The sequence below is a fragment of the Ailuropoda melanoleuca genome, chromosome 5, assembly GCF_002007445.2.
Source record: "Ailuropoda melanoleuca isolate Jingjing chromosome 5, ASM200744v2, whole genome shotgun sequence".
Classification (NCBI taxonomy): domain Eukaryota; kingdom Metazoa; phylum Chordata; class Mammalia; order Carnivora; family Ursidae; genus Ailuropoda; species Ailuropoda melanoleuca.
Window position 1 is genome coordinate 130,389,562 of NC_048222.1, and position 18,995 is coordinate 130,408,556.

At 35.6% G+C, this 18,995-nt stretch overlaps 1 protein-coding gene across 1 annotated transcript in view; it reads left to right on the plus strand.

Annotated features, from left to right (window-relative positions):
* The window catches only part of PRDM5 (PR/SET domain 5), a 189,800-nt gene that overhangs the window by 122,483 nt on the left and 48,322 nt on the right, over positions 1-18,995 (plus strand). The window contains exons 11-12 of the mRNA XM_034661743.1: positions 306-466; positions 3,629-3,722. Of these exons, the coding sequence (XP_034517634.1) occupies positions 306-466; positions 3,629-3,722 (255 nt within the window). The remainder of the gene's footprint in view (positions 1-305; positions 467-3,628; positions 3,723-18,995) is intronic.

An 18,995-nucleotide genomic window follows, 5' to 3' on the forward strand; every position in this document is an offset into this window, starting at 1 on the left:
AGAAAGACCTACTTTTAAAGAAAGTTCATGGTTCCTTTAGAAAATTAGCTAACTGAGTCTCCACCTTTACCGGTTAAAGAGGCTGAGAACTTAAGGTTAAAGCACTTCCCACTGGTCACACAACAAATGAGCAAAGGTAGAATCAAAAGATGTGAAAATTTACCTACTCTAGTTACAATAGGATGTTAGTAATAAAGCTAACTCTTTGGAAAAAAGAACATTACATCTGGTACCCAGGAGGGGGAGTTAACATCACCCTGCTTTGCATCTGATCCTTTCTCTTATTTGACGTTTTCATTTCTCAGGTGAGAGGACTTTCAAGTGCCATCACTGTGACGCTACCTTTAAAAGGAAGGATACCTTGAATGTTCACGTCCAGGTGGTCCATGAAAGACACAAGAAATACAGATGTGAGCTATGTAATAAGGCATTTGTTACACCGTCAGTGCTTAGAAGTCATAAGAAAGTAAGTAGAAGCCATCTGTGAGTTTGAATGGATTACACACATCAGCAATATGGGCATGAATACTAATTATCATGTGATAATCCATTTTATATTAATCAGTCAGTATATTTCCTCAAAATGACAAAAGATGCATGGTTACTATGAGCTCTTTAGAAAATGTCTGTTCCCTCTACTTTTTTCAGAAGAGATAAATAATTCGGATGAAGGTAAACCTAGATTTAGGTATGGATTCTGCACAGCGCTGAGCTATGGCGATAGATGGGTCATACAAAGTATTCGATGAATGGGAGCTTGTCAATTTTTGTACACTTTTGAATTAATGTAGATTTTTTAAAATTAATTAATTTGTTTATTTTTAGGTTTTTATTTAAAAAATGATTAGTGCCTTAATTTTATTTTCAAATAAATTTTAATTCAGGTATTTATTGACAAGTTATTAGATTGAGCTCTTTTCTGGATTGGAATGGTCCTTCTTCATCTTGCCTCTCTAGGACCTAGGGANCGGTCCTTCATCTTGCCTCTCTAGGAGGCACAGAAGAGGAACTTGATAAGTATTTGCTTAACTCAAATAAAATGAGGTTCTTTCTTAGGGTGATTTGGAGATTACCTTTTTTGTGTTATGCTAATTACTTGAAGCAAATCAAGAAGTTATTTTTATTTGTTTTGTAAGTACATTTTAAGTGTATTTTCAAAAATAGCAATATTCACAGTGTAACAAACACCGTTACAGGCTTTAATGTTGACTGTAGAAATGACAATGAAGTGCAGTAGATTTGGCTACTTCGTGTGTCCTGCTGAGTGAATGTGAGGAAGTCACTCCCACTTCAGTGTGACTTTTATTTTGGTACCTGTCCTTAGTATGCTGTGTCAAAGCACTGAATTGAGGAACTTTCTTTTCCTGTTTCTCTAATGTTCAGTAATCATGATACTGTCTTTTTTTTTCAAATTTCTGGATAAGATAGTCTTTCAACTTTCTTTGCTTGAATTACTCTTTTCCCTGAATTTAGTAAATTTGTATCGTGTTTTAATCAACATGGGAAAAAATAGTGAGTTTTCAAGGGAGATAATAGTCGCTTGTTCACAATCACAGATTGTCACAGAGTACATTGGGCAGAGCATTGTTCAGTTTTGTCTCATACGTTTGCCCAGGATTGTCATAGAGTTCTGTTTCCGTGCTTTCTTATTTATATTTAAGATCTTTTAGTATTATACCTTAAGTGCCTTTTAAAACCACTTAACCAAATTCCATATCTAATGCTAAGATATATTTTAAGATTAAACCAAAGAGGCATTTTAATTCTTTTCACTAATGTTGACTTAATGCTGTTTAGTACCACTGACAAGTAACTTAGGTCATGTAAGTGAGCAATGAAATACTTATGGAGCAGCAAAAGAAATTCTGTGGATTTTATAAAGATATTATAAATAAATTGGTAGTTGCCTCTTTGGAATAATACAGTGTTGTAATAATAGATCTACATGATTTCTAAAGAACCGTACACTAATCAAGAACGAATTGTTGTATTTTGCCCCTTCTGTCAGGGAATGAGAAGAATATAGGTCTGCTCTATGTTAAAATGTTATAGAATTTCCTTTAAAATGAGCCATAATGGGGACCATGGGAGTAACAGCTCTTACTGTAAAGAATGTATAACTGTTTTGTATAAGAACTTAGAGTGAAAATGGAAAGTTAAGTGCTTGCCAAATGCAGAATCAAGGAGATGTCTGTTGTAGCCAGTGTCATTGGCTAACGTGGCAGTTGGTTAGACTGTATTTCTCAGACTTGAATATAATGTAAATCATTTTCAATGGAAAAATATTTAAAAGGACACTGATGTTTACTAATGTATTTAGTTTATAACTGTTTTAAAAACTACAAATACAATAGTGTCTATCCAAATGCAGATTATAATTCAAATGTGAAAACTTTCAAATTAAATACCAATAAGGCTATGAAACTAATTATATTAAAGTTAGCAATTAATATGGAGAATGTTCTGCTACATTGATGGTTTTCTGAGATGAGGTAACTGCCCTACCCCTTTCACTCTATCCCAGCCAGTGCGTCCCTTCTGGGAACACATCATTTAAAAACAAAAACAAAAACAGAATCTTTCCTTTCCTTTTTACATTAGCCCATGGCAATCCCAGTAATTTGCAGAAACCTAATGCAAACACAGGCCCTGGAAACTGTGTTGTGGTGGTAACCCAGATGATCCACTGTAAGCTTTCATTGATGTGTAGGTCATCATTGAAATAAAAAAAATTTTAAAAAGTGTCACTGAGAATGTGCAGATATCTAAAGTAATTTCCTTCTTCTCCCTTCTTTTCCCCTTCTCCTAAGTTTGTAAAACAATGGGACTTGAAAAGTAGCTCTGACCCCTCATTTATTGCAGTGACCTATTTTGATGCTGATAGAGTAACTGGTCTGATGAGATTGTGAGACTAGTTTAAAAAGCTCCATCTGCCTCCTCTTTTCGGGAGAGCTTAGGCTTTTCTTTGAACTCTCTAACATTCCGTCAAAATTCACTTTTGATGATACATATTCACCTTTCCTTGTGCGGTTGTTTTATGCTGAGATTAAAGGTATGTGGAGGGCAAGGATGTTCTTTCACATTGATTGCTCAGTTAACACCTGCTGATTTTAAAGATCAAATCAGATTTATATTTCTTTTTGCTCTGCCGTAAAATCAATCCAGTCAGGCAAGCATAATGCGAATAACAGATTACTTTATTGAGATTAATTCTGTCCTCAAGAGTTAAATACACACAAAGAATGTGAAAAATGCTTCTAAGGAAGTGTTTCTTGGCAGCAGTCAAGGGCAGCTGTAACCCCGTTTTGATTATGTGGTTTTGCCAGCATATACTGGTTTTGTATAACTTAATCGTTTTTACTTGGGGCCTCCATAAAGGCTTAAAAAGTAAACTGCAGAATTATTTTCAAATTAGCACTAATGCGTGATTCTAAGGTTTAGGTTTTTTTTTTTTTTTGAACCAGTGGGAATGCTCATGATAAATTGTTTAAAATCTCATTGTGATATTAAATCATTTTAATGAAATGTAATCCTGGAAAAAAAGGATTTACCATTGTCAGAGGCACTTAATCATTTTTACTGAATGCTTTATATTTACCCTCAACCCTTTTTATTTCTTTCCATTTAGACACATACAGGAGAAAAGGAGAAAATCTGCCCATATTGTGGCCAGAAATTTGCCAGCAGTGGTACACTGAGAGTTCATATCCGTAGCCACACAGGTATGTAGATTGTAACTTGTGATAAAAAAAAAACTTAAAGAAATCAAATTCTGTTAAGACAGGGAATATCACAATATTACAAAATATCTCCTGGATTAAGAATTAATCTTGGCTGTTTTCTCTTCCTTAAAATTTTATAGAATCCAGTTCCTTATTTTGGAAAAATTTTAAATAAGTTTACTTTCCCAAACTAAGTTAAATATCTAAAATGGAAATAATTTGGCTAATATTTGGCTGTGATATAATTGTGATTTATTGTATATTCTGTTCTAATGGAGGGATAGGGAGTAGCAGTTTCACTTTTTATAGAAGGCTAAGGGCCTCCTCTTAAAATCCCTTCCTATAACTGACATCAAATGTGGCTTTTTAAAATTTAGAAAGTCCTTGGAATATTGCCTGGATGCTGTAGGATTATTGGATACAAGGGTGATGCAACCATAATGTCCGATATGCCACAGATTGCTTCCTAAAGGGGTCGTCCCCTGATTTCTTATGACTTTTTGTGCAGGTGCTCCCATGACAGAGGGCTGTGCCCTTGTGAAGTCTGAATAAACAACTAAATACTCTTTTTTAAAATTTTAACTGAAGTATAGTGGACATATAATGTTTGTTTCAGGTGTACAACGATCTGATAATTATGTACATTATAAAAGCTCACCATGATAAGTCTAGGATAAGTCTAGTTACCATGTGTCACCGTACAAAGTTATTACAGTATTATTGATTATATTCCCTATGCTGCACTTTTCATGCCCACGACTTATTTTATGACTGAAGTTTGTTCCGCTTATCTTCTTCACCTATTTCGCCCACCCCCCCCCCCCCCCCTTCCCCCCNCCCTCTGGCAATCACTAGTTTGTTCTCTCTATGAGTCTGTTTCTCTTTTTGTTGTTGCTAGTGGTATCTGTTTGTTTGTTCGTTTATTTTTTAGATTCCACATATAAGTGAAATTGTATGGTTTTTGTCTTTCTCTGATTTATTTCACTTAGCATAATACCCCTAGGTCCATCCACACTCTTGTGAATGGCAAGATATCATTCTTTTTTATGGGTAAGTCATATTCCATCATGTATATATACCACAGTTTTTTTATCCATTTGTCTATCAATAGCTACTTACATTGTGTTGCCTCCACACCTTGGCTCTTGTAAATAATGCTGCAGTAAATACAGAGGTGCATACATCTTTTTGAATTAGTGTTTTCATTTTCTTTGGATAAATACCCAGAAGTGCAATTACAGGATCGTATGGTACTTCCATTTTAGCATTTTGAGGAACCCCCAAACTGTTTTCCAAAGCGGCTGCATCAATTTACATTCCCACCAACAGTATACGAGGGTTCCCCTTTCTCTACAATCTCACCACCACTTGTTATTTCTAGTCTTTTGGATACTAGCCATTCTGATTGATGTGAGATGTTATCTCTTTGTGGTTTTGATATGCGTTTTCCTGATGATGAGGGATGTTGCATATCTTTTCATGTGTCTGTTGGCCATCTCTATGTCTTCTTTGAAAAATGCTTCTTTAGGTCTTCTGCACATTTTTTCATTGGATTATTTGTTGTGTGGGTCTTGAGTTGTATGAGTTCTTTACATATTTTGGATATTAATCCCTTACTGGATATATCATTTGCAAATATCTTTAAACAATTAAATATCCTTGAAAGAATCTTGTCTGGATTTTATCTGTCATGTAGAGAAATACTTGAAAAGACTTGAAAAAATACTCTGAATATCGATAGCCAGATTATATTTCCCCTGAATCTTAATGGTTTTCAGTAGCTGGACTGTATGTGGTAAAATGTAACTGGATTACATCGCTGAAGCTTCCTATTCAAGACCAGAGTATTTGACTTTACGTTGTAGCCCCAGTACCTCAGGCAGTAGACGTCTAGCACAGTAACTGTTTTGTGGATGAGGAAATGTTAGCTTTAATAGGCCAAAGAATCACTAGGACAATTATTATATTTAGGCAGAGGAAAGGACAACAGTGGAGCATAATTTCTTATTCTGGAAATGTCTTGGCTAAAGCTTTAAGACATAATGTCAAAGTAGTACTTTTAATCCTAGAGTGGCCTCTTAAATACTTTTAAATGATGCCTATAACCAAGAACATAGCAAACATTATACATGAGGGATGTAGAATAATGGGTGCCCTGAAGAGAGAAAGCAGGTCTTCTTGCTTAGAAGCATCCAGGGAAAGCGAAGATCTGGGGACCAAAACAGAAGTAGAGAAAAACAAAAAGAAAAGAGAAAAACAAAAGAAAAAAGTGGTAGAGAGCCATGTTGAAGGCGGGTGGACTTAAAATCGTGCCAGAGGCTTAGCACCGTGTCCTGATGGTACAGAAGAAACAAGTGATTGATATGATTTCTTATATTATTGTTTTCTCCTTTTCTTAGGTTTTTCCTTCTTACAGGATATCATCCTGAGAAGTTTATGTTCAATATCTTTCCCTTTCCTTTCTTTCAAGTTNTTCTCCTTTTCTTAGATTTTTCCTTCTTACAGGATATCATCCTGAGAAGTTTATGTTCAATATCTTTCCCTTTCCTTTCTTTCAAGTTCAGCAAGATCTTAAGTCATTGAATTTGCTGAAACTTTAATAATCTATAAACATAATCTTGATTGACAATGGATAAGAAGCTAATTTACTATCATGTTGTCTGGCATAAGTAATCATGGGATTTTTTTTTAATGTCTTACCCTTGGAAAAATGCACTTTTGATGGAAAAAAATGCATTTAGGTGGCTGTGTTCCTGATTAACCTGACCTTTTTGTTTAATAAGTGTTGAAAGGAGAACTTGGTNCATGGGATTTTTTTTTTTAATGTCTTACCCTTGGAAAAATGCACTTTTGATGGAAAAAAATGCATTTAGGTGGCTGTGTTCCTGATTAACCTGACCTTTTTGTTTAATAAGTGTTGAAAGGAGAACTTGGTTGGAAAAATTATTTTTAGTGGTGTTTTAAATTCTGAACTATGTATTTCTCACTAACTTCTATCTAAAATTAAACTGTAATGATCTCCAAGATAACCTTTCAAAAATTTATTTTAACTTGTCACATCTAACGTTGTCCTTGGCTTTTTAAATTATTACTATCTTCCTTATTAGGCATAAACCCAAATTATGCTTGATTTCTAAGTCCAAAAAGAGCTCATAGGCAGTAAAATTTGTTTAAAAAGGAATATTCTCCTATTCTTTAAAGAGCTATTGATAATGGGGACAAAAAATGGAAATAGAGCCTGCATATCCATTTTGTGAAGATAGGTTAAATAAATTATGGTATATCTATAAATTGGAATATTCTATAAGCAATAAGAACAAAATTATATATTAGTATATTATATATTTGTTAACATGAAGAGAAATATAAGTTACAAAAACAAAATGATGTATTTTTGTAAGATAATATATTTATACATAAAGGCCTTAGAGGTTAAATATAAATACTAAATTATTAACTGTGGTTATTTCTTTGTATTTATAAATATGGACAATTTGAATTTTCTTGATGAATTTTTGTGTTTTCATATAATAAGTTTCTAGTCTAATAAGATATTTAAAATTTATTAACATGATTATGCAGGTAACTGCTATTATTAGATTTATGCTAAATTACTTAGGTGTGACATGTTTCTGCATCTGGTTCTTAAATGGAACAGCAAACAGTAGTGCAAAAAATATATTTAGAAGAGGGAGAAATGAGAATGAGAAAGCAAACATGGTGACATTAAACCCAAGTGAGGGTATTTGTGGCTTATTGTATTATTTTTCCAATTTTTCTGCCTGTTCGAAAATTTTCATAATTAAGAGTGGGAGCATTCTCTTCCAGTGAGAACAACTGAGTGGATGCAGATGCCAGCAAAGGGCCGCTAAGAACTATTTGCTGAACATCCAGCTTCACAGCCTACATCTTGTTCGCATGTCCCTCAAAGCCTAGTTCTTTCAACAGGACGACTTCTATTCTTTCAATATAAACAAACTTTTTATTGTTTTGTTTTGTCGCTTACAGTCATGCAACTCAGAGAAAACTCAGATTCTTCTGAAGAAGCAGAATTTCATTAACGTATGCTTAGTCATCTTCTTAAAGAAGGAATTCCATGAGATTTGCTATTGGTATAGACTTTTTAGAAGTTTTTTTTTTTAATACATTGTAAAGTATATCTATTTTTTACAAAAGAAGTTTTAAAGAGTTGGTAAGGCTTACCCGGTCATGCTATTATCCTACTATATAAATCTCACAGTGGTTTCCCCTTGCTTTCTGCAAAATGACTGTCCCTTCCCTACCATGAGACTCATAAACTACCAATTCCTCTCCCAGTTGACATTCCAGGCTCACTTATTAGGCTTCTTTCACTTTCCTGCAGTCTCCAAGTAAATGTAACTTTCTCCATGATATTTCTGTCATGTGACCATCCGTTACCCCCACCACATTAGGTGGATATTCTCCATCTTGTACTTCTCTCAACACAGCACGCTTCCAAGTGCTCATACTTCTTCAGTCGTTGTAGATTCTCTGTTCCCTTAGAGCTGTGCCCATATCTGATAACTTACTTGTTTACTATTCAGAGAACTGCCTGGCATGGAGAAAGAACTTAGCAAGTGCTTCTTGAATAAATAAAAGAATCTACAAATACATTACTGCATCTGTGGGATAGTGGAAAGAATGCTGGCTTCATAGAGAGAAGTCCTGGATTTGACTCTAAATTTAATTGACCATAAAATCATTTTTTCATAAATTAACTATACAATCATGGAATTCACTTTGAGAAATGTTAGAATCAAAGAATAAAATTACTGAACTCCCTAATCTATTAGCCAGTCCCCCCTCAATATAAAGTTGGGCCCTTTGCTCTCCTTTCAGTTCTTTACCTCATTGCTTTATCATGCTATTGGTTGGAAACAGTTGTATAACAAATAATAGTTAATGGCATGGTTTAAAATTTAGCTCACCAACGTATATAAAATTACAGCGCTTAAATGAAGGAATAAAGAACAATATTTGGCCAGCCAGCCCTAAAAACTTACCATGACTCTTTTTAACTTGGCATTGCCTAGTTTTGAAAATTCTTATTAGAAAAAAGGTAGAGGAAATTGGTCCTGACAAATGCCCTATCCATTTTGTTTGACAAGGTCCACTCTACAGGAAATGGAATAATTACAAACAACTGTGTAATATATTATAGTCTCTTGCTCTTCGTAGCCTCTCACCTAGTGGAGATTTGGGGATCCCATTGTTTATTATATGTAAATATCTCTTTACAATTATGATATTATAACTTACTTTGCATATCTGCTCCATGACTAGATTCTGAGCTGAAGGGCAGGGCAGATCAGGCTCAGGTTTTTAATCAAGTTTAATGAAGGAGAGAAGCTCTTTCAAATATTATCTGAGTTAATCCTTCCACAGTTAGTGTCATAGGTTTCTAAGACCATTCTCGTTTTCTAGATAAGGAAGCTGTGATTCAGAGGAGCAAATGACCTATCCAGTCAAGGTAGTAAGATCCAAATCTTTTGACTTCAAGTTCTATCTTATTTTTGTGTTCTCTCTTCTTTTTGCTACACAATTGCTACACAGTTGTTATAATTATAAGAATTACATACATTCTGTAAGTTCTCCAATATAAAAGATGAGGAATGAAATTCTGAAAGTCACATATTATTTTAGTAGTATGAAAATTTTTCTTTTAGAGTGAAATGGAAGGGGTGTGTGTGTGTGTATTTAGCATTCACATGTTCCTTTTCTCCTGAGTCACCTTTAGAGTGGGCAATAACATACAGAGAAAATGATGATTACATTTAATTTTTCCAGATTTTTTTTGTCTTTATTTTTTGGAGAAGTTTTAGGTTCACAGTGAAATGAGGGGAAGATCCAGGGGTTTTCCCACCTACCCCCTCCCTCCACATGTATACCCTTGTCTGTTATCAACATCCCCAATCAAAGCGGTATGTGTTACAACTGATGAACCCACATTGACACATTACAGTCACCCAAAGTCTATAGCTTACATGATGGTTCGCTCTTGATGTTGTACATTCTGTGAGACAAATGTTTAAAAATGTGTTCATCAATGTGATATCATACAGAGTACTTTCACTGCCCTAAAAATCCTCTGCTTTGCCTATTTATCCCTAACTCTCAATGCGTGGCAACCACTGATCTTTTTACTGTCTCCATGGCTTTGTTTTCCAGAAAACATTTGACATTTATATAGTTTGACATTTTTCAGAATGTCATATAGTTGGATGGATTACTTTTTTTATTTCTAGGAAATGATTCTTGATAGTTGGGCCTTTTAAGTGAGATGGATGTACATTTGAATACACTGCAATATGATAAGATTTTTATAGAGGTAATAGTCTTTTCATGGTTTTCCCATTATGTTGAAGGAGTCAATTTCATTTTGTTTTTATAGTATTCAAACTGTCCATCAATATTTTGGGAAGACAATTCTCTTTTTTTTATAACATCAAATAGCATTAAGTTTTATGAAGAGAAAACAGGACTCCTGTCTGTGTTTCTTCCGTTCAGTTTGCCAACTAGTATCATTCATCATTCCCTATTTAGTATAGTGATGGTATTGCTTCATGGAATATTACAGGCAGTTTCCTTCATATTAATTTTCTTAGAACAGTCTTATTTTATTGGCTCATGACTAACAGTCGTTCTATAAGACAATGATAACTTAGCTAGTGGATTACTACCTCTTCGTTCTGGGAGGATTCTTAGTATTTATGCCTCTATTGTAATTTTTTGTTAATAGTGCTTAAAAAAAGCATTTAAAAAACTCCAATTCACATTTTGATTGGTTTTATTCTTTACTACCTTAAGTAGCCAACCAGTTGTATCCTTGCTTCATCTTCTTTCCCCTCCTCCCTCCCATTCCCATTACTGCCAGTCTGTACTACTAAGATGAAGTTAGACAAAACTCTGTGTTTTTTTCCATTAATTTTGAAAATGTTACTTTTTACCGACCCTGTATCCACCTTCTGAAGTCCATTCGTTCTCCATAATTAGGTGATTAGCACAGCAAGTGCGCACAAGGCTTTTGCTTTTATAGATTATTAAAATACAGTACTCTTCCCTTGTAGAATAGAAAGGAATTTCATAAATTTTCTAGTTCAAGCCTCTTAATTGAACCCATGCCCTTCAAAACACAGTGATTTGCTAAGGTTACACTTCTTGTATATTGTTCCTCCAGAGTTAAACGAAGGCTTAAGCTTTGTTCAGTGTACACTTTGCTGGTATTTTTAGTTCTTATTCTAATTTTTACTGTTACTCTTGAACTTACTATAGAATTACATACATTCCTTCCATAATGTTTGATGATAGTATCTTGTTGATGTGTCAATCAATTAAGGTTATTAATCTTGACTTGGAAGCTTGAGGGTCTGTAGTTTGTTACCTAATTCCACTTATGGAGAAACTTACCCACCACAAAGTCAGCTATCTCCACTTCTTGTTATTTAATACCTAGTTCATATCCGAAGTATGGATCCTAGATCATATGACAGGCTTTCAAACTCCATTTTATTCATTTCCTCCCTGCTTGAGCTTTAATAGTAAGTTGCTTAACCTCTTCAAATCTTAGTTTCCTCATCTAAAGAACAGGGGTAAGAAGAGTCCCAGCGGGGACACCTGGGTGGCTCAGTCAGTTAAGCGTCTGCCTTCCGCTCAGGTCATGATCTAGGGGTCCTAGGATCGAGGCCCACATTGGGCTCCTTGCTCAATGGAGAGTCTCCTTTTTCCTCTCCCTCTGCCTGCTGCTCCCCCCTGCTTGTACATTCTCACTGTCAAATAAATAAATAAAAATCTTAAAAAAAAAAAAAAGAGAGAACAGTCCCAACATCATGGCACTGCTTTGAGGAACAAATGAAAAGTCTATGTCAAGAACCTTGCCCAGCACCTAGCACAGTGTGCGCATGCGGCTTGTGAGCTGTTGGGGCCACGGCTGGCTGCTGTTTGCTTTGTCTTCGCTATTCTGCCTGTGTTTAATTGCAGTTACGCAACCTTCCTTGATATACGGTCTGACCTTCTGTTTCCAGTGTCATCATCATCATCTTTTTATAACCTTTGGCAGCAGAATATAGATCATCTCTAGAACATAGAGGCGGGTTTGCTGTCAGGGCTGGTATGGGGTGAGTGAGGGTGCATGTACTGGGTGTCACTGGCACCGTGAGTGAAGGTGAAATGTTNCGGGTTTGCTGTCAGACAGGGCTGGTATGGGGTGAGTGAGGGTGCATGTACTGGGTGTCACTGGCACCGTGAGTGAAGGTGAAATGTTTAGGTCTGTGTCTGGCAGGCAGCTCTGTAATTGATCATCCGGTTTCCTATGCTACAGTGACAGGGATGGCACTCTGGGTCAGCCGAAATAGTAGAGCACATTCTCCTGTTGGTTTATAGCTTCTTAGGGTCAGTGAGAGCTGGGGTTAATTCCGCAAGGGAATCCATGGACTGTGACATGAATTCCATCAGTTGTTCATAAATTATGAAAGAAATTCTAGGAACTGCTTTTGGGGTTTTAAAGCTCTGGGCCAGAAGGTTAATTACTTGCCTACAGTTCCAACCAACTTTTCGTGTTAATAGATACCGGCTGTGTTGGCCCTTCTGTTCTAGGCTTGCTTGCACACTGTTGTTTGAATGTAGTAATAAATCATTGTCTTAGGAAACAGTTAATTTTTTTTTAGTAAATACCTGTGATCAGCTTAGAAATAAAGGATCAGTATATTATAATTTGATTATACGTGGACTTTAGCCATTCTTTTTCTAATTCTTTTTCTAAAGGAATTTATTCATTCTTTTTAGAATATTTGTTCAAAATTACAAAAACAGTAGCTATGGATAATTACAAACAACAATAAGACATATGACAATTATTAATAAATAAAAATAGACAATTAGCAAAGTAATTATGAACACAAATGAAAATTTAAGGCATGTTTTTCACTTTTTTATGAGAATTAGATAACTTGCCTGTGTTAAGAGGAAGCTTCTTTTTCTCTATTTATTTCCTAAATAGTTAGTCAACAGTATTAGGTCATTTTGAATGTTCTCTTACCTGCAGATAAACTAAGAGTTCACAAAACAGTTGAGTGTAGATCTGCACAGAAATAAATGATAATCTCAGCATCACACTTTCAGAGCCTTAGATTTTCCCTAAGAAGTCGTTTGTAAAGTCTTGAACTATATGATTTTTGTTCTCCATGTTGTTTTGACACTTCGAATCATTTTTGAACACTGACCACATCACTGGAATATAGTGTTTCTTTCCTATTTTTTCCCCCTTTCTGTACTTCGCTCCTCCAGGTTGATCTGGAGTTAGTGACATATATATAACAACTTAAAAGAGAGAGAGGTAGAAACATCCATTTTGATTTTCATTGCCAGTATTAATTATCTATTTTTTTTACACTTTTTCAAAAATATCAAAGGCCCTAGTTTCTAATGCAAAAGCTATAATGCTTATGTCAGCATTCGTCAGCAGGCAGATCGAGGCACAGAGGGAAGAGTGAGGGAGTGACATTCATCTTGGAATGTAGTATCATGAACCAAACAAAGTAGTAATACAGTTACAAAGACTCTAACAAGAGGGATCATTTAAAAGATATCATTGCTTAGTAACTCTCTTTTTATCACTTCTTTTTTTTTGATATACTGAGATCCTTAAAAACGGAAGTGGCCGAGGCCACAGTTTTCATCAGCTGTATCTCAACAGCTTTATCTATTAGTCCATTTCTACATAATATCATGAATAGCTACCTCTGTTAAATTTGGAACACCAACATTGTCCTTTAGGTTAGGAAAACGACAGGAGATTGGGTTTCCTCTGATACTTGCTTCCTCCTGCCATTGCTACCACACTCCCCTGAGAACAGCTTCCTGTGTGTTGTTTTCCCGTGACTCTGAAGTGTGCTTCACGGCTGGGAAAGGATTTATCTCTTTTCTAGTTTGGGGATAAGGAGGATCATTTTTGGCGTTTCTTGCTGCTCAGAGTTACATAGTCTTGATTCTTCCTTGCTGGCCTGTTAGCAGGAAGCCCCTCCGTGTGCAGCTCCTGAGGTTTAACTGCTTCATCACCGCAGGACTTCTGTTCACAAACTGCTCGTAAGTACGAGGCTGAGTAAAACTTCTGGTAGAAATTCCTAAACATGGGAAACTGCTGGGTGAAAGAATTAGTCTTCCCACTGAAGTCTGACTCCCTTCCTGCAAAACCAAACCAGTAATTACCTTCCCTTTCTCTACTTACCTACCCTAAAGTGTCCCTTAACACAGTAGTGGGGAGAACTCATGTAGGAGTTTTTCTTTTTGGTCAGAACCTTGAAAACTTTACCAATGTTTGGATCATTCAGGCGTTTCTCCTTTTTGTGAAGCAGTCCCCTTTGCTTCTGTTGGTGTGCACATGAAGGACTTCATGAAGGTGTCGTGCTCCCTCAGACACATCCCATGTGATGGGTGTCATTCATACACCTGGTCGACCGAACCCAGAGCATCTTGAGTAGGGAGTTTCAGACTTTCTCTTTCTAGCTAATCATATGTTCTTAATTATTCATTAACTCTTGTCCTTTTTAACTCTGCATCTTGTGTTCTATTTTGTTTGCGTCTGTAAAACTCAGTTTTTATTTTGCCTTCAACCCACAAATAGTTGTGGCTCTATATTTGAGACTGGAAAATTAGTGAGCACGTGACTTTCCTATTTTTCTGCTTCCCTGTGAACCTCACTTCATTTGATTTGGCATCTCTTCAGAAATGAGGGATGGATACTGTTAACTGTAAGATGCTTATGGAAAAGAATGCATCTTTTACTTTTTTTTGTAGCTCCATTCATAGAACCTTGCATTTAAAAAAAAGACCTGATTTCTTTTGATTCAGGTGGCAAAAGTATTTTGAGAAGTAAAGATCTCCTCATTCATAAATTTTGATTTTTATATTTTATTGCCCATTTCCTTCTAATAGTAAACTCTTTAAACTTTTAAAAGGAAAATATCCCTGTAAATACTCAAGGAGAAAATGTCAAGTTCAGACTTTTGTTGTCTTTCTTTCAAAAAGGGTGTCCTTGGCCTTAACTTCTTCAGATCAAGTGAGATTTTGCAGGATTTGATTAACAGGAGCATTCCAAGAGTAGCAATGTGGGGTTCTGTGAGGTCAGTGAGGTTTCATGGCTCTTTTTGCTACAGGATAAAAAAGTATTTCAAATCATAGAAAAGTGCCAAGAATGAACTTGAGCTACTCTCATCTGTCAGGGTAGCATTTCACTTCTCTCTGTGGTGTACTTCAGTTTATTAGATGCTCCATAAATTGAGGAGATTGGAATGGTAGAATTGGAAAAGTGACTGGGCGGTGCTTGCCCCATTACATTTTTTGTTTAATTTTTATTTAGAACAAGTCACTTTGATGTCTTATAACAATTTCCTTAGTCCACAAAAGCAAAATAAGCCAGTCCCATGATATTTGTGGAAAATAATTTTAAAGTTCTTAAGAATTCCCATATAGGGCTTATATTTTGAAGTTCAACCACATGGAACCATCTTATTTTTCATGAAACATACACTTTCAAGGTTTGCCTGTTCATTTGAAAGTTGCCCTGTCCAAAATTGATTTTTGTTGGAAAACTCAAAGTAAAAAGTAAAACTGTGGCTTCAAAATCTTTAAATCTTATTTAATTTAATTATTTAAACATTATTTGGAGTCATTGAAAGTGGGAGTTTAATTTTATTCCGTCTTGAATTAACATTTTCTGTGCGTGCACATCTTTTCATCTTTTTAGAAAATTATGAGAGCTCTCTGAAATCTCATAAGTTTTTAAAAATATATTGACAAAAAAAGTTAAAATTATTAAACTGTTCTCTGAAAATAATCTATTTTTATCTTAGTCAAAATCTCTTAAAATGTATACATTATATATTCAGCTTTTCTGCTTATTTAAAATCTTTCAAAGCATAGGTCTCATTGGCATTACACTTCTCTTTTTAATTGTGGCAAAATGTACAGAATATAAAATTTATCATTTAACCATTTATCATTTTAACATTTTAATTTTCAAGGTTGTGATCATGGTCATTACTGCTAAATTTGTTGCATTCGATGTGTTTAGTAGCTTGAAATAAAATTTGATCTCTGATCCCTTTTATAGAGTGGTCAAGTTTATTTCTTAAATCAAATCCAGGGGCTAATTTAAGAATACCAAGGTTTGCAAGATTTTGTATTGTTAGTTTCGTGTTACATAAACATAGTCTTAAGAAAAGATTAGTGTCAGTATGTTGGACATTGAGTTAGTTTGGAACAATAGATGGATAGTCAGTGATGCTGTGGTGTAGGATCCTTTTATCATGAAGATGCGTGCTCACATGCACTCCCTTCACGCATTTTAAGATTCTGTTTTAATATTAATATGTTAATCCTTCGGTGAGGGCTAGCGTTCTTTCTGATGTCTTTAATTAAAATTATATTGCATTAAACAATGGTAACATCAATAAATTATCACTCTAATGGCATATGTTAAACCAGAATCTGACTTTCTCCAATTGTTTTTAGCCATATTTGCCAGTGGATGATTGTTGTAGTGCATTTTCTTCTTCAAAGACTCAAGGTAACTTGTTTGAGGGCCAGGCTAGACTCTGTAAGGTGTTCCATGTGGCATCTGGATGTCCCCTCTCATTACCACTAGCTGCATCTAGAAGGCCATCTCCAATTTTCTGGAGTTCTTTTCTGAACATCCTCCACCCTCCTCTCTACACATTTCAAATACTTTTAAGCTGCTTCCATCTCAGGTATGCCAGCAGTGAGAATTTGGAGGCACTTATTTCAAGCCCAGTGTGCTTAAATAGTTGTAATTCAAATATGAAGAGTTAAAAAAAAAGTGTGGTTCAATCATGTGAAATTGGCATCAAGGATTGGCATTGGCATTCATTCATTTCTTTTGCCTTTCGTAACAACCTTAGCTCAGTCCTTCAGCACACTCCTACAGAGGTCTTCCTTAAACCTATTTCCTTGTTTTATTTTCTTCATAGAATTTATCAGTATCTGAAATTATCTTGGGGTCTTTCTCTACTTTTTCTTGTCTTTCTCACTACACTAGTAAAATGGAAAAGACAGTGACTTTATGAATCTATTTATAACTGCACTCCCAAAGCCTGGGACAGTAATGAGAAGAGGGTATGTGCTCAAAAAATGTTTAATGCTTGACTAAAGTAGCTTCATGGAGTATCCACTTTGTGGCACCTTTGGAAATCAACTTAAAATCAACCTTCTACAATTGCCATCAGTGCTTCTGTTTATTCCTTGGTATGTTTGAAGAAAACACAAGTGGATTTTAATGCTTAGTGTCAGAAAATAATTTAAAGAAAGAAGCAAATGCAAAGAATTCATCGATTTTCCTTAGTTAAGTGAAAACTATTTTGCCATTACGTACACGTCAATATTACTTATGCTACTTGTCATTATTGTCATTATTGGTAGTTAAATCTCATAGGTATGTGTCAGTATTGTATTTACCTTCTACATATTGAAGGTGGTTACCTATATACAGTTCTCAGTGCACAGCTTTATATTGTGTTAGTATTTGCATTCACTTGGGACCTGCTTTGAGACATAACACGCATTCCTAACCTGCCCCCTACTTTTTCCTGAAGAGCTTTGATAAGTAAAAGAATGCTTGAATTTACCAGCCAGAAAGATCTGGTTAATGTTAACTGCTATTGCAAGAAGCCAAGTTTTTGTCAAAAACTTTAGAAAGTCTAACCTAATTTACACAAAACACTAGCTGTATTATTAATGTATGTAATGGCATAAGAGTTAAGGGTTAAAACTCTGATTTCACTACTTAATAGCTGTGTCATCCTGAGCAAAGTACTTACCCTTTCAGTGGCTTACTTTCCTCATTTGTAACTAGGGATAGAATACTTAGATCATGGGGCGCCTGGGTGGCACAGCGGTTAAGCGTCTGCCTTCGGCTCAGGGCGTGATCCCGGCGTTATGGGATCGAGCCCCACATCAGGCTCCTCTGCTGTGAGCCTGCTTCTTCCTCTCCCACTCCCCCTGCTTGTGTTCCCTCTCTCATTGGCTGTCTCTATCTCTGTCAAATAAATAAATAAAATCTTTAAAAAAAAAAAAAGAATACTTAGATCATAATGTTGCAAGAATTAAAATGGCTAACATAGTTTAGGCATTCTGAACAGCAGAGGTTCCATATGTTTCGATTATTATTATTTCCATTTAGATTGGTTTTTAACTATATTTTTAAGCTGTTTATTAGATTAATGAATATTCAGGTTAGTCAAAATTTGGACATTTTAGCTAGCCTGAGCAAAATGAGGACAATGTCTAAATCTATCAGAGTTATTTAAAAAATAGTAGTTCTTGGGGCACCAGGGTGGCTCAGTTGGTTAAGTGCCCAACTTTTGGTTTCAGCTGAGATCATGATCTCAGGGTCATGAGATCAAGCCCCATGCTGGGCTCCGTGCTCAGCATGGAGCGTGCTTCAGATTCTCTCTCTCCCTCTCCGTCTGTCCCGCCCTCCACTCATGCACACTCTCAAATAAATGAATAAATAAAATCTCTAAAAAAACAGTAGTTCCTTGGATTTGCTTCATATTGTACATCAGAATCTATGTACTGGCAGTGTTCAAGAAAAGAAGAAAGATTTATATTCTCAGGGTTCACTCAAATTGAAGACTGGTTCCTGTTTGCTCCAGAATAATTTTATGTGTAAAGAAAAGTATTTCCTGGAGACCTATTCATCACAATAATTTGAAATAATGAAGGGAAGTATCATATGCATAATGTGAAAAAAACTAAGAATAACAGCTTCCTCTAATATGAAAATTAGGCAAATGACTTGAATAGTTATTACTGTTGACTTGTACAGATAACCTTCAGCTTCAGATTATGTGGGACTGCAAATGGCTTTGTCCTCAGAGTCTTAAGGGCAGGATTCCTGCAAAGAGGCTCCAACCAAATGGGTAGAGAAGGCAGCCATTTAAGGTACAGTCTAGGCTGATTTGCAAACCACACACTCTAGATTTCAAATGAATTTTGTTTATCAAAGCCATTTACCCAGGGACATCCTTCAAAACTGGAGTTATATTCTGGGAGAGTAGAATGAGTGAGTAGAGTTGGACTTAGCAGCTCAGTATCCCTGGATCTCAGTGTTGGAGTAGGGATGGGGCAGAAATTCAGTCCTCGAAGAGAGGTACCAGTTTCTCTCCTGGGCAGTAGAGAGGTAGACCTCAGTGAAAATAATAACTGCCACCATTGTGAGTCGGGTGACTGTGTTAGTTT